Consider the following 14960-nt stretch of genomic DNA (forward strand, 5'->3'; position numbering starts at 1 on the left):
GTCATTGTCTTATACTTAACAGTTATTTATTGCAAAAAATATTATACACAAAGAAATAAAACTTGATGTGACTGTACAAAAACCCGGTTGATTATTTTTTTATATATATTTTTCTCGTTATGTATGTGTTATGATCTATTATAAAAACAATATCTCATGTGTATTGGTCCAACTCAAGGGTTCAGGCCCAACTTCCATAGTAAAATGCCCATTCTCCTTTACAATGACAATTATGCATTTGCGAAAGTAAATAATGTTTCATTGGAATTTTACAAAATATGTTCTTTGGGAAAAGTTGTTCAGTTTTATGGGCTTATTACAAGTATTATGGGGATTTAATTACATTCTGTTTACGTAAATATGATAATTCATATAAATACACAAATACAATAACAAAAAAGTTTGTCAACAAACAATTTGAAATAATTAATAAAATAATTATCAATTTACGTTATTTTTATTTTCTTTTTTGATGATCCTACCATCTGTCAAAGTCAGCTTTGGCCGCCATTGAAGATTCGTTTCTTTATTGAACTGACTAATAAACAAGAAGCGAACGAGAGGGGGAAGGGGGCGTCGCGTCGTCTTTTCTATAATGAATAGAACATAGACTTACAATAATGTTAGGAGAGTACAATAAAAGCTTAAAAAATCATTTATTGCGTTATGCCAATAGTCGTAGAACAAATGTTGTTACTTATGATGTCTATCTTGTCCTGCGACGTTGCTGGTGTTTTACAAGTAACCCTGTATATAATTGCATAATTAATATATGCTATTTATTTTAAATTTGCGATGCTAATTATATACCCTACCTTACACGACCTCTAAGTACTTTTAAATACAAGGCGTTTTATTTTTTAATATAATAGAAATTATGCAACCCTTTATTGAAGTGAAACTTCTTTGGGCACGTTGTTTGCCTGGAAGAGATTGCTTTAAAGCAATAAGGCCGCCTTTTCGTACATATGTGCCTTCGAGATTGTTTCTTCTTTTTTTAATTATTGTACCTATTTTGTTATTGTCTGTCGGTATATACCTATGTACAATAAAGTATAAATAAATAAATAAATAAATTGTTAAATTTCAAGGTCGCGTCAAGGCATAACCATCACGTCATGGAGTAAGGCGACGATTTTGGTATCTTTGAATCTTGCAAAAGAAGTTTCACTTCTGACACGTGTGCTCGGCACACAGGTTCTTTTTTTCTCCACTTCTTTGTTTATATATTTTTTGAATAATATTGATTGTTTCGACGAATGAAAAATTATGTCTCTATCAATAAGTTTCCTGGAAGAGAATGCTTTGATGCGGTTTTTTTTAATCGAGAAAGTGATTTAAGTGGAAGGTATATAATTTATTAAGTTTTAGATATAGCGGGTGAAGCCGCGGGCGGTATGCTAAGTGTACAATAAAGCATAAATAAATAAAATAAAAAATAACAATAGTCCTGCTGATAGTCGCACCCTGTATAAGTTTGTCAATATACAAAAAATAGATTTGTCATACTTAAGTCATTATCAGTTTATCATATAATCTACATTGAATCGTACATTAAAAAAACCTCTATTTTTATTTTATTATATTTATTTGATTGTCACAATAGTCCTGGTACACTAGGAGTTTTCGTTAAGGTAGGTTTATATTTATTAATATTAATTGTTTTTTTTATAAGTACATACCTATAATCTTATATATAAAAATGAATCCCAAAATGTGTTGGTAAGCGCATAACTTGAGAACGGCTGAACCGATTTCGATAATTCTTTTTTTATTATATTCCTTGAAGTACGAGGATGGTTCTTATGTAGAGAAAACGTAAATATGTACCACGGGCGAAGCCGGGGCGGACTGCTAGTATTTAATAGTTTTATTGATTTGGATGTAATAATAATTTAATATTATAAAATAAAAAACGCCTGATTCAAGTGTCGTATTTGCATTTCATTTATGTATGATAATAAAAAATATATTAAGTTTTATCAATTCTTTGGCTAAAACAAAACAATAATTCACCTTCATAATATGAGTTTAATTACTCAATAATTCACATTGAATTTCAGATAATATTTCTTTAACTTTAACTAAAGAAATCGTAGCACTACAATATTTCTAATACATATTATATCGATATAAAATAATCTTCTAATAACACTTATTAGCTTCACCTGTATGTTTGTATGTAACCGACTCCTTTAAACGATTTTGACCCACTTTAAACGAACAGATTTAATTCAAACTTTGTACACTTATCAAGGACTAGCTGCTCCACGCGGTTTCACCCCCGTGGCTCCACCCCTGTTGGTCGTAGCGTGATGATATAATCTGTGCCTCCAGTGAATAAGGGAATAACTCAAAAACAGCACTTTTCAGTAGAGACAAAAAACTGTATATCAATACTAAATCTTTAGTAATTCAAAATTTTAAGCTTGTATGTGTAAGATATGATGTTAGACTATATTTTTACATAGGAACACATATTGTAACAACCCCATAAATATACTTTTTTCGTGTTTTTTTGTAGTTGTGGCCTTATGAACGAGTACTTCATGGAATAACTCAATGTATTCACATAATTTTTTTTTTACTCTTTGCAATATAACGACTTATGCCCTTATGCACTATGTTCATAATCGCACAACACGACTTATATTATGGCCAGTTTTGGTTTTATAGAAATGATGTGACTTATTATGCTTGAAATTTGTGTACTTTATGACTCAATTGAGGCATTTTAGTGGAAAAACTATGCACGTAGCTTGAAAAACGAATGAAATCAACGGGTTTTTTTTCGTTATTAGATAATAAAAACAAAGCAACATTTATTTATGCATTTAACCCTAGAAGTCCAATCTACGTAAATTTGACGTATGAACTCTTCTACCTATATTTACCATCGAATCGCTGCAAAATCCAGAACCAACTTATTAGCCGTCGAGACCTAGCAGTACATAGTTGGCTCATCCAGGTAAATTCCGCCAATTTTTTTGTAAAGAGGCTGTTGTGCGTCATTTTGACGTATAATTGGGCTTTTCGTAACTTTTAAGATTGTTTCAAATTTTTATTTTGTGATTTATTTGAATATTTTTTTTCCAAGTCACGTTTCACATGATATCTATAGTATTATACTATAGATTGTGTATAAAATGGGATCCAGACAACTTTTATACTAGGACGAAAAACCTTCAATTTTAGTAAATGACGATTATTGTCCTCCGCTGGATTTGGACTTCAAGCAAGGGGATTGGGTGGCTGAAGATGTTGTCCGGAGTAAAACCGAATATGTTATGGGGTTTTGTTACCCATGTATAATGAAAGTCGTAGATTGTAAAATAAACGTTTAATCGATCTTTCAATAATACAGTACTATGTTGTTAATGCTATACAATGTTTCACCAGTCACCACAATGAGCCTAGTCTGTACAGGTTAGCAGGAGACAATCATTGAGTATTGGTATTAAATACGTATCAACTGCGTATTGCGTTTTGCGTATTAACTATTGTCCTAGTGAAAATTAATCGTCGAATCAATTAAAAATTCGATCAAGTGCGTTCCGTTTCGTAAAATATAGATAATAAAAGTGGCAACGCCACAATGTCATGGTGGTATACATTGAGGATACAAGCACTATAAAGAGATAAGAGAAGACCGAAAACCATATTCCTGTATGTTCAGTTAATACAGGAAAAGTTATAGGTGGTCAGTGGCGATTTTTTACGGCATGATATAGAATTTTAACATGTCTATATCATATAATATCAATATAATGTAGATAAATAAAGAAAATACAATGAGCCGCAAAGATTTTATGCAAAATTAAGCACAGATTTGAAGGTGCCTTGGATGCAAATACGACTTGTGGCACGCACTTTGAAGAGACTCTACGTGACAATAGCCCAATTTTTTCAAAATATGTGGTACCAGAGTATCCATAAAATGTTTACGAAAATGCAGGACCAAAGAAGTATCGATATTGCGGATTTTTTTCCTATAAAAAGGGAAATTACCAAAGCACAGTGGCTAAAACGCTATTATGCGGAGAAAACAATATTCATAATTATTGTCAAGCCTGGTTATAAATACTTTTTTTTATGCGACTATTATAGACTATAATATTATTGTCTTGATTATTGTAGTTAGATAATTTAAAAAAAAAAAAATTAAAAACGAGTTTTTTTTTTAAACTTACCCAATTATTTAAGAAGAAAATATAAGTTTAACATTTTTGTTGGCTTTTTTTAGATGATTCAATTATCGTTCTGTATTTATATAAACAAAGAGTATAATATCATTAAATGCACTTAATGTGTTAACTGTATTTTTAATATCTATTGCAAAAAATAGTTAATTTCCATAGAAATATATTAGGGTATAACCGCGAAAAATTGTCCCGTTACATTCATGACATCATAACAAACGTTACATACATGACTGAATGTTACTTACATGACCATTATAAAGCTTAGTACATATATCAGTTATCTTTTCTTCCTAGCATTAAAAAGTTAACGTCGACACGGTGTCTTACACTCACACGACAGGAAAAAATGGAGATATAGGTAGGTAAAACCAATTCATATCATAAAATAATGAATTAAAACAAAAAGATGCATAAATCAAAATTGTATTGAAAAAAATTGATATTTTTTCCGCTTTTTATTCCTTTCTGCATTTTTCGTTTGTAGTTCTTTATATTTCTCGGGATTTTGAACTTGTAACTTCTCTCGATATTTTTTTTGCCTTTCGGCATTCGTCAACGCCATCTGTAATTTGATTTTCTCATTTGAAAAAATAATTAATAAAAAAAATTAAAAAAAACCCGACTGACACTGCAAATTCATAACACGCAGTCGGAGGCTACACGGCTACAAAATATTACTGGCCTCTACCCATTCAATACATCTTATATTATAGCCTCCGACTGCGTGTTATGAATTTGCAGTGTCAGTTTTTTATTTTTTTTATAAATTATTTTATTTTATTCTTTTTTTTGTACAATCAGGTAAAACATATTAAGGTAATGGAAAACTATAGATAAAGACCAATCCAATGATATCTTGCACATCAAAATCCGTTCAGCCGTTTAGATTTGAAAATATTATCGTCCTTTTTTCGCGCAATTTTTTAATAGACCTATGTGTTCTAAGCCTAACAACATGTCATGACTGTAACGTAACACATTTCGTTACACATCGTTACAATCATGACAAAAAATGCGGGCGACATAACCTTAAATTAAAATTACTACTCGATTGTGAATGCTAAGAACCACGAAGTAGTCTTATTCTTTAGTTTTATAGTAAACCTACGTAAAGATTTATAATAATAAGACAGAATATATATACTTACCTCGCAATCGAACACTTTAAATACCCTTTTTTCGAGCGACAAATCTCACATCAACACAAAACACCATTTTTCTCAAAGAAAAAATGGCTGCTTTTGTTTTTTAAATGTTGCCAGCATGCCAAATAGTGTTGCCACTCAATAAAATAAGAGAAGGATTCTGATAATTCTTAAAGTATGGCAGTTAGAGACGTTACATACGTGACGTTACACACGTATAAAAAAAGTGGACAGTTTTTAAAATAATAATAAAAAATCGATTAAGGCCTTGTGCATTAAAAGATTTTTATGTACATGTTGAATAAGAACCGAATAACTTAAATTTTTCATAAAAATGCGAGTCAGTCATACCATTTCGTAGGGGTTATCAGTTTTTGTCACAAGGGTGTTAGGTGGACAAATATTTTTTATATGGACAGAAAAGTGGAGCCAGTAAAAAAAATATAAAATAAAATATTTCTGCAAGAGATAGATTGAGTTTTATGAAATAATCTAAAAGAACACAAGCATACCTTTTATTACATATCTAACAAAACACTTGTTGTCAAAAAACGTTGATGCCATATGAGAAATAAAATGGGAACATTGAAAAAATAATTCATGTACAATTTTTCGCGGTTTTACCCATTAGTATCCCAAAATAACTGATAAATACCTTTTTTAAAAAATGTAAAGATTTGTTGTTGGAGATTTATTGAAAAAAACGATTTAAAAATAATAAGGAATAGGTATGGTGTGTTGTTTCCGTGCAGTATTCAATTAATAGACCAATAGCAACACGGCATTAATGCCAAACTGTCTCATGTCGTCACTTGAACCAATGACACTAAAAGAGTTGTTCCTTTATGCTCATGTTAGAAAAATGACACAAATGCGTTTATACTAAAATAGTGTTAGGACTGATGGAACAAAATGAATTAAGTCTTTATTCAAAAAGTATAACTACACATACGTCTTTGTGTTCGTGGGTACTTTTGACTCGAGACGAATAGTTCCTTTGCGATTGCCTAAAATGATGGATAAGGTAACTTATACCATTAATCACACCCTACTTATACCGTTTGGGTCATTCGAAAAAATGGGTTAGGACGCAGCTAGAGATATGACCTTTTGATATGTTGTGTATTTTGACGAGCTGAATCCAATGGTGCAATAAAAACCAAAGGGAATAACTCGTCTTACTCCCTTATTCACTGGAGGCACAGAATATAGCCTATAACCTTCCTCGATAAATGGGCTATCTAACACCGAAAGAATTTTTCAAATCGGACCAGTAGTTCCCGAGATTAGCGCGTTCAAACAAACAAACAAACTCTTCAGCTTTATAATATTAGTATAGATCTGTGACATAACATGAGTTTATCTTACTAAAGCGTGTTTTTTTTAACTATATTTATTATTTAGAAAATGACGTTCCTGGAGGACCGTGACTTGCAAGATGTGCCCAGTATCAAGGAATATTACAAAGGGAAGACGATTTTTATAACTGGAGGTTCTGGTAAGTCAAGTTTTTCTATTTTTTATAAAATAGTTTGTAGTGAACAATACAATTAAATAAAATAACTAAACAATAGGTTTTCCTAATGCCTTCTTTATAAAAACATTCTAAGTGAACTCCTTTTTGCTATGTAAAGCCGGTTACTTATTTACCTGCAGCAGGGGCAATATTTGAATTGCACACTTAATTGGCTCCTAAATTGTGAAGTGTATAGGCAAGCAGGGGCAATTAAGAGAACAGCTGAAACTGGTCCAACCGCCGTGCAACCGAGAACCTTTGGTTTAATATGATAGAGTGATTCAAAGGGAAGATTGAAGTATATTAATTACTATTTAATTTCATAACTATTAAACAACGTGGTCTAAATCGTGGAAGGAAAACTGTTATATTATACAAAATTGAATTTTCCACGCCCGTCTATCTCCTCCATTTTTTGATTAAAATCAATATCAATTACTTTAACATAACTCATAAATGTAAACTGTTATCAGCTACCATAATTCATACAGTTTTATCTTTAAATTTCAGGATTCATGGGAAAAGTGTTGATTGAGAAACTCCTTTACTCATGTACGGATTTGGAAAGGGTATACTTGCTCCTCAGGAGCAAGAAGGGAGTCAAATCAGAAGATAGACTAGCAGATTTGTATAAAAGCTCGGTAAGTAATCATAATAAGAATTATTTTTACGGTGTATACGAATGCTCATTCTAACCACACAATTATTTTAGTGTAAACAGGCGTAGAACATTCTTCCGTTGTTCTTAGTGCGTTCTAAAAGATTTTATGCAATGTTCTAAAACTGAACAACACGTGTAGAACCTGTATGACGCGAAATTTTGTGGGTCATTTGTAACAGGATGGCGGTTCTACAGGAGTCTTAGTACGCAATGACAAAAAGAAAAATGATGGTCCGAACGCTGATACCGAATGCGTTAAGATACTGTAATATAAAATATAACAGTATCTTAAGATAAAATATTATAGTATCTTCACCGTGTGTCACGCGCTTGAATACGAGTTTTTGTTAACACTAAAAGATTACGAAAGAATGTTCTTGCTCTAGCTCTAGTTCTATGTTCATTTGATATAGATGCACCGTTACGAAAACAAAAATTTTTCTTGTTAAGTTTTAGTTTAATTATATTGATCCTTTCAAATTCAAATTCAAATTCAAATTCAAATTCGTTTATTCAGTCTAACTTAACCTAACCTTAGAGCTAAATACATTTGGTGGTAACTGTATAATGATAGGTATATATCAATCAGATCTTTTAGAAATTTTCATTTGATATCCATATTGCTAGAAGAAAAAAGAGAAAATAATCATGATTATTTTTCCGACCCAAATATCGACCAATAGAATTGCACCATTCGACGTCACGTGGTACAACCTACATGGTATTATTCAAGTATTATTTATACTGATTATTTTTCCGACCCAAATATCGACCAATAGAATTCCACAATTCGACGTCACGTGGTACAACCTACATGGTATTATTACACTGATAATTTTTTGAAAATTTTCTCTGGTCGTTGACGTCAAACTGACAGGTTCAATTCAATTGTGAAATTATTGGCAGACATTTGGGACGGAAAAATAATCTCCCGAATACCACACGAGCTTCAAAATTATCTGGCATTTCCCTCACGATTCCCTGCAAACAAATAAAGTCGTCAAGTTTTTCAGGAAAAATCACTCGCGCTTCGCGCTCGTGATTTTTTAACCTTGGCTAAAAACTTGACTACTTCATTTGTTTGCAACGAACCTATCGGAAAATACCCGATAATTTTGAAGCTCTTGTGGTATTATAAGTGATAATATATGCCATAAACACACATGTATACAGCTAGGTTAGGTTAATGATAATCTTTTTGCTCTATTATAAAAACATGGAAACATTTTCGTCTCCACTTAGAATGGATGCAGGCCTAATCATAGCCAAATACATTATTTTTAATCATTACTTTTAATATATAAATAAATAAATAAGGTTTTTTAAGACTTCAAAATATTAAACATATATACTTAAGTAAGACTAGGTTAATATTAATTCAACTAAATATTTAACTTATTTATAATTCTTCTTACAGTGCTTCGAGCGTCTTCGCAAGGAAATGCCTAATGTTTTTAAGGAAAAAGTATTTTTCGTAGCCGGTGACATTGCAGAACTTGGATTAGGTAATTCATGCATTTAGAGCCGATTTTTCAATCCAATAAAGTATTACACGATAATATTAAAATGTCACGTAAACTGTCAAATACGGGCAATTAGAATACGTTTTTAAAATGGTAGTTTTATACATTATTCGACGAATAAGTTTTATCCAAGCATTGAAAAATCGGCCCTTAACCTTATAAAACAACCATAAAATATATTGAAAATGTCTTTAATATAATATCTTAAGTAATTTGATATGTACAGTGCACTCATCCTCATAGAGATTCGCATAATCGCAGAGTTTTTAAATTCAAATTCAAATATTTGAATTTAAATTTAAAATTTACATTTTGTCCTATCGTATTCTATTCTATTGATGTATAATTAACTAGCTTCCGCCCACGACTTTGTACGTGCATCCCCATTTTTCCCCGTTCCCGCAAGAATTTCGGGAAATCCTTTCTTAGCGGATGCCTACGTCCTAACATCTACCTCACAGACATAGATCTCTTGATACATGTCTGTGATCTACCTGCATGCCAAATTTCAGCCCGATACGTCCAGTGGTTTGGGCTGTGCGTTGATAGATCACTATATCAGTCACCTTTGAGTTTTATGTGTATAGATATTATTTTCCTTACAGGTCTCTCTGATGAAGATAGGATGTTGCTGATTAACCGAGTTAACATAGTTTTCCACGTGGCTGCGAGTGTTAGGTAACTAAGTCAACACTAAAATTAAGACTTTCTGATTGACTAATTGACTGACTTAAATATATGTATGTTATGTTTTCACACAAAAACTAACCTATTTATAAAATTCTTTCACTACACGAAAGCTAGGTAGTTACATCATTAGCAAGTAAAGACTTTTTTTTAAGTGGGGAAATCTTGTATCTATCCACGGGCTCTGTACTGCAGCGGTATCCCCTACGATAGTATCCCGATGGACATTGGGCACGCGATTTAATCTCATGGTTATTTTTAAGCTATTGCATAGCTATCACGGGCCTTGAGCGCGGGTACCGAATCGAGAAATTCCGTAATGAAAAAACCTCACACTCCCCACTCGGATGGGCTCCGAGGTGTGGCTTGAAGGCATGCTATGCAATAACTTTACCGCGGCAGTCCCCGAGTGCCACACGTCTTTTTTTTATTTCAAGTTGATCCGAACAATGCCGGAGCACTCATAGTATAGATAGCTTATACATATATGTATAATTTGTTTTCGTTGCATGAAATTTTCATAATTTTATTAATTATAATTTCCAGATTCAATGATGAGTTACAAGTAGCAGCAAAATTAAACTTACGAGCGACGAAAGAGATTGTTGATTTGGCGAAAGAAATGCATAATCTAGAAGTGAGTTATTCATTATTCATTCATTCATTTTGATGAGTTAGCTATGCATTATTCATTCATTATTTTTTTAATTCTCAACATGATACATTATTTATTTAAGGATCAATAAATTGAAGTATAATATTTTCTGATCGGATTAGAGTCGAGTATTCCGTACTTTTTTAATAGTGTTTAACCCAGATAAGCCTACTGTCCTATATTTAGGACAGTAGAAATAAAAAAATATATCTGAATACCCTCTTTATCTAAGATTATTTAGTCTTATGATTTGCAGTAAGAAACGTGTCAGCTTTATTAGAAAAAATAAAAAGACAGTTATTTTAACAGTTTTTACCTTATATTTTACCTTATAAGTGTGTAATAAAAGTGTGTTGCAGACATGGCAAATGACAGGTATGTATAAAAAGTTATATTTTACTCGTGAGTTGTTTTTTTCTGTGTTAATATCTAGTTGATAACCTTAACTTTTGTACTAAATAAATATTCTAGCAAAATAATATAAATAAATTACGTATAACTTGTTACAAATACTAGCGTACTATATATAGGACAGTAGGATAATATACATGATTTTAGTACAATAATACAACTTTTTCTTTACAGACCGTTAGCTGCGCATGAAATTTTAGATGCTTTAGAAAATGTTTCTGATAACGAAGAAGATTATAGAGAACGACTGATATGTATTCTACCTCCTCCTGTTGATCCTGACTGTGTCTCACTGACGAAGATTCGGATGAAGAAGATAATGTAACTTTGAATAATTTGCCACGAAACATTCTGTTTCAACCGGCTGAAGTAATGATTCAATGGCAGATTATGGTGAGTGATACAGAAGAAGAACCTTCTGATTCTACAGGTCGAACTAAACGTAGGCGTACCTACCTACGCATGGAGAAAATGGGACTTGGCAAAAAATCCCGTGAATTGGCTAGATGTTCAAAGCGCTTGCCAAGATAAGCGCCCAATTGAGTGGTTTGAAAACTTCTTAGATGAAGATGTTATTTCGTTGTTGGTGTCAGAGAGCAATAAATATGCTGTCAAAAAGAATTTGCCTGGAGACATAACCACTGAAGATATGAAATGTTTCATCGGCATATTGTTGGTTAGTGGTTATTCATGGCTCCCCCGTAGAAGAATGTATTGGGAAAACTCCCCTGATACAAAGAATGAATTGATCAGCTCGGCTATGACTAGGGATAGATTTGACTTTATTTTTCGCCACCTTCATGCCAATGATAATCTGGATTTGCAAGACAAATACACAAAAGTACGCCCCCTAGTTACACTTCTAAATAAAAAGTTCTTAGAGTTTTCTCCTCTTGAAGAGCATTACAGTGTAGATGAGGCCATGATCCCCCTACTATGGTAGACATGGCTGCAAACAGCACATAAAAGGTAAACCTATTAGGTACGGGTTCAAAGCTTGGGTTGGTGCTACACGGTTAGGGTATGTTTTATGGATGTTGGAGTGTGTGTCAAGTGTTTTGAAACATATCATTCATAAATAGTGTTAATCTAGTAAATTACATTATAACAATGGGTAATATAATCAATAGTTATCTAATAAACTACACTTTTTGATTACATTCTGTTTTGTCATAAATGGTCTTTTATTTCCTCTTATTATCCTACTGACCTACATATAGGACGGCTGTTTCCCTGAAAGCCTTACACTTAATTTTTTTTTCATGATTTTTTTTATGTTGCATAAGATCTAATAAACTAAATAATGTAACTTTTTTCAAAATTTTCAGAAAATTTTAGTTTCAGGCTTATCTGGGTTAATTTTTTTATTATTCATTTCAATTGCATTTAATGTTGGGTTGTTGAGGAAGTGATTATGAGGAAGAGGAGGAGGAAGAGGAATTTTCACACACAAATTTAGAGGATGCGGATGAGGAAGAGGATATTTTTTTGAGGAAGAGGATGCGGATGAGGAAGCGGAAGAGGAAGCGGATGATGATGAGGATGATAGGAAATTATAATCAAAATTAAAAAACAATAAAAAATGTTGTGTGGATTTATGAAACCACGGTAAAAGTGAAACTGTTCGAACGGTTCCGAACACTGCTTTGTGTAGCGCATGTCGCGTGTCGGTCGGCTGCCGAGTAGGTATACCTACTCGGCAGCCGCGATACACGCGACATGCGCTACACAGACCAAAAAGTTTGAGACGATGTAATAAAAGTTTCACTTTAAAAACTTTTAAAATTAAAAATTAAAACAAAAGCCATTCTCCTGTCTCTACATATTGATGTTTAAGGTTAGGGGAGGTTAGCTCGCCCGATCGCGAATTTACAAAGCCTGTAAGTACTATAACTATTTGAGTCACGAGCCGGACTCAGATGAGCTTTTGTTTATGCATATTAATCGAAAAAACCCACAGAAAAAACCTAATCTATATCAGTGCCAGAAGCGACATTAGGCGATTTCCACAAAAAAAAAAACCTAACTGGTAGATATTATTATGTAAGCTTAAACATCGTTTGTTTTTTAATTTAAAATGACTTTTGACAAACATTACTATATTATTTGGTAAAATATGTTTCTTCTGAGTATGAGAGAAAATGTCATATTATTATGTTTAGAGATAAGTGTTAGGCGCAGATATAAATATGGCGGTAAGACTCTACTCTTGTTCGTTAGTAGAGTCCGACTCGTAACTCAAATACATAGTTTAAATAGGCTTTGTAAATTCGCCGCCCGCTCGGATCAGCATCCTCATAAATTTCCTCTAAATTTTGAGGAAGCGATAGCGGAAGAGGATTTTTTAATTTTCATTTTTGAGGATGCGGTAACGGTAGAGGAACCCAAAATATTGCGGAACTTCCGCATTATGAGGAAGCGGAAGAGGAATCCTCAACAACCCTAATTTAATGCCATAAACATTAAATATGAAACCACAATATGCCTAACAAAGAATCACTACATAGTATAAAACAAAGTCGCTTTCTCTGTCCCTATTTCCCTGTATCCATTTGCGTTTACAACGGTATGCTTAAATCTTTAAAACTACGCAATGGATTTTTATGCGGTAGAGTGATTCAAGAGGAAGGTTTTAGTATATAATTCATTAGGTTTTAGACAGAGCGGGCGAAGCCGCAGGCGGGAAGCTAGTATATCATAAATCGATCTGTTGCGATGTGAATTAATAAGAATAAACAACAGGAGAACAAACACGCTTTCGCAAATAATATTAAATATATATAAATCTCGTGTCACAAGGTTTGTCCTCAATGGACTCCTAAACCACTAAACCGATTATAATGAAATTCGCACACCATGTGCAGTTCGATCCAACTTGAGAGATAGGATAGTTTAAACATGTAGGTACCACGGGCGAAGCCGGGGCGGATCGCCAGTAATATTATAATATTAGAAAGAAAGAAAGAAAGAAAGAAAGAAAGATCATTTATTTGACTCCACAATAATAATTAATAACAAACACAATTGACACAGAATACAATACTTAATTCAAATTAAAACAACACAACATGAAACAAAACAATACAAGTATAATAAATGAAAGAGTAAAATAAATTTCGACGAAAGAACAAAATCTGCACTGTTCCTCGGCCATATAGCAGGTTCACCAAGAGGTTCTTTTACTTCCTCGGACCCTATTTGTATAACAAAATTAATGATAGTCTTAGCATCTATGCCTTACCGTATTCTAAATGTAAATTAACCGTACGCGTCTTTCTATTAGGAAAAACTTATGACGAGACAGAACAACTTCTTGAGATACTGGCTTAAAGTGTAAACGTGACTCTTGCTTAAATACAATATAATATTTCAGACACACACACACACACACACACACACACACACACACACACACACACACTTACACGCACAAATATATATACTTTCATACGATACAGTTTCATACGACACACCAGCATTCTCACATCTTAAATTTATACATATTTTTTTTTTCTCTACTCTCTATTCTAACCAATTTTAATTATAATTAAGTATTTGCTAAGAGGCTTTTTGTGAATTTATTTTAGAGGCAAGCTGTTTCTCCTAAACACAGGTTGCCCAGTAACCTAGCTAGGGAAACATTGGCTTGTATAAATTGTTTTGGTAGCCTTTTATTTATATAATTACATAATTTTACATGAATATTAATTGTATATTGTAATAAATTGTAATTGTAATTGTATGTATGTATGTTTAATAATAAATAAATTTGATTTGAATTGGTGTTACATTGTTCAGTGTATCTGTAGATGAATGATATACAGCTACTCCACCAGCAGTTGAGTTGGGTCGTTTGTATTGGGTAACGCAATAAAAATTTTCAATTTTCAAAATAAAATGAAGTATTAAGTAAGTAAATAAAATAAAATATAGTATTAAAAACATTCAATAATTAAAGAACATATGGAATTTTCCAGAGCTTCATCCACGTATCCACAGGCTACTCGAACACCAATCGGGAGACGATAGAGGAAGTCATGTATCCCCCCCACGCTGACTGGAGGGACACGCTGGCTATATGCGAGTCCATAGACCCTCAGGAGTTGAAGGCTCTTACACCTAAGTAAGTAGTTATGGTTTTATGAGAGGAAATTGATTGG

At 32.7% G+C, this 14960-nt stretch overlaps 1 protein-coding gene and 1 long non-coding RNA gene across 2 annotated transcripts in view; one reads left to right on the top strand and one right to left on the bottom strand.

The window, feature by feature from the left end:
- Positions 1–1536: 1536 nt before the first annotated feature.
- Positions 1537–14960, top strand: part of LOC149895762 (fatty acyl-CoA reductase 1-like) — a 30175-nt gene continuing 16751 nt past the window's right edge. Inside the window, exons 1-7 of the mRNA XM_090118487.1 lie at positions 1537–1634; positions 6752–6845; positions 7374–7504; positions 8942–9029; positions 9653–9725; positions 10281–10371; positions 14778–14923. Of these exons, the coding sequence (XP_089974613.1) occupies positions 6755–6845; positions 7374–7504; positions 8942–9029; positions 9653–9725; positions 10281–10371; positions 14778–14923 (620 nt within the window). The 5' untranslated portion in view covers positions 1537–1634; positions 6752–6754. The remainder of the gene's footprint in view (positions 1635–6751; positions 6846–7373; positions 7505–8941; positions 9030–9652; positions 9726–10280; positions 10372–14777; positions 14924–14960) is intronic.
- LOC149895763 (uncharacterized) lies at positions 4610–5975 on the bottom strand. The gene is made up of 2 exons (XR_016458431.1): positions 5351–5975; positions 4610–4764 (listed from the first exon to the last, which is right to left on the bottom strand). It is a non-coding gene; the product is annotated as an uncharacterized LOC149895763 (long non-coding RNA).

The sequence above is a fragment of the Colias eurytheme genome, chromosome 30 (genome assembly GCF_061535395.1).
Source record: "Colias eurytheme isolate Ceu_HAF_F1 chromosome 30, ilColEury1 Martin Lab GWU primary, whole genome shotgun sequence".
Taxonomy (NCBI): domain Eukaryota; kingdom Metazoa; phylum Arthropoda; class Insecta; order Lepidoptera; family Pieridae; genus Colias; species Colias eurytheme.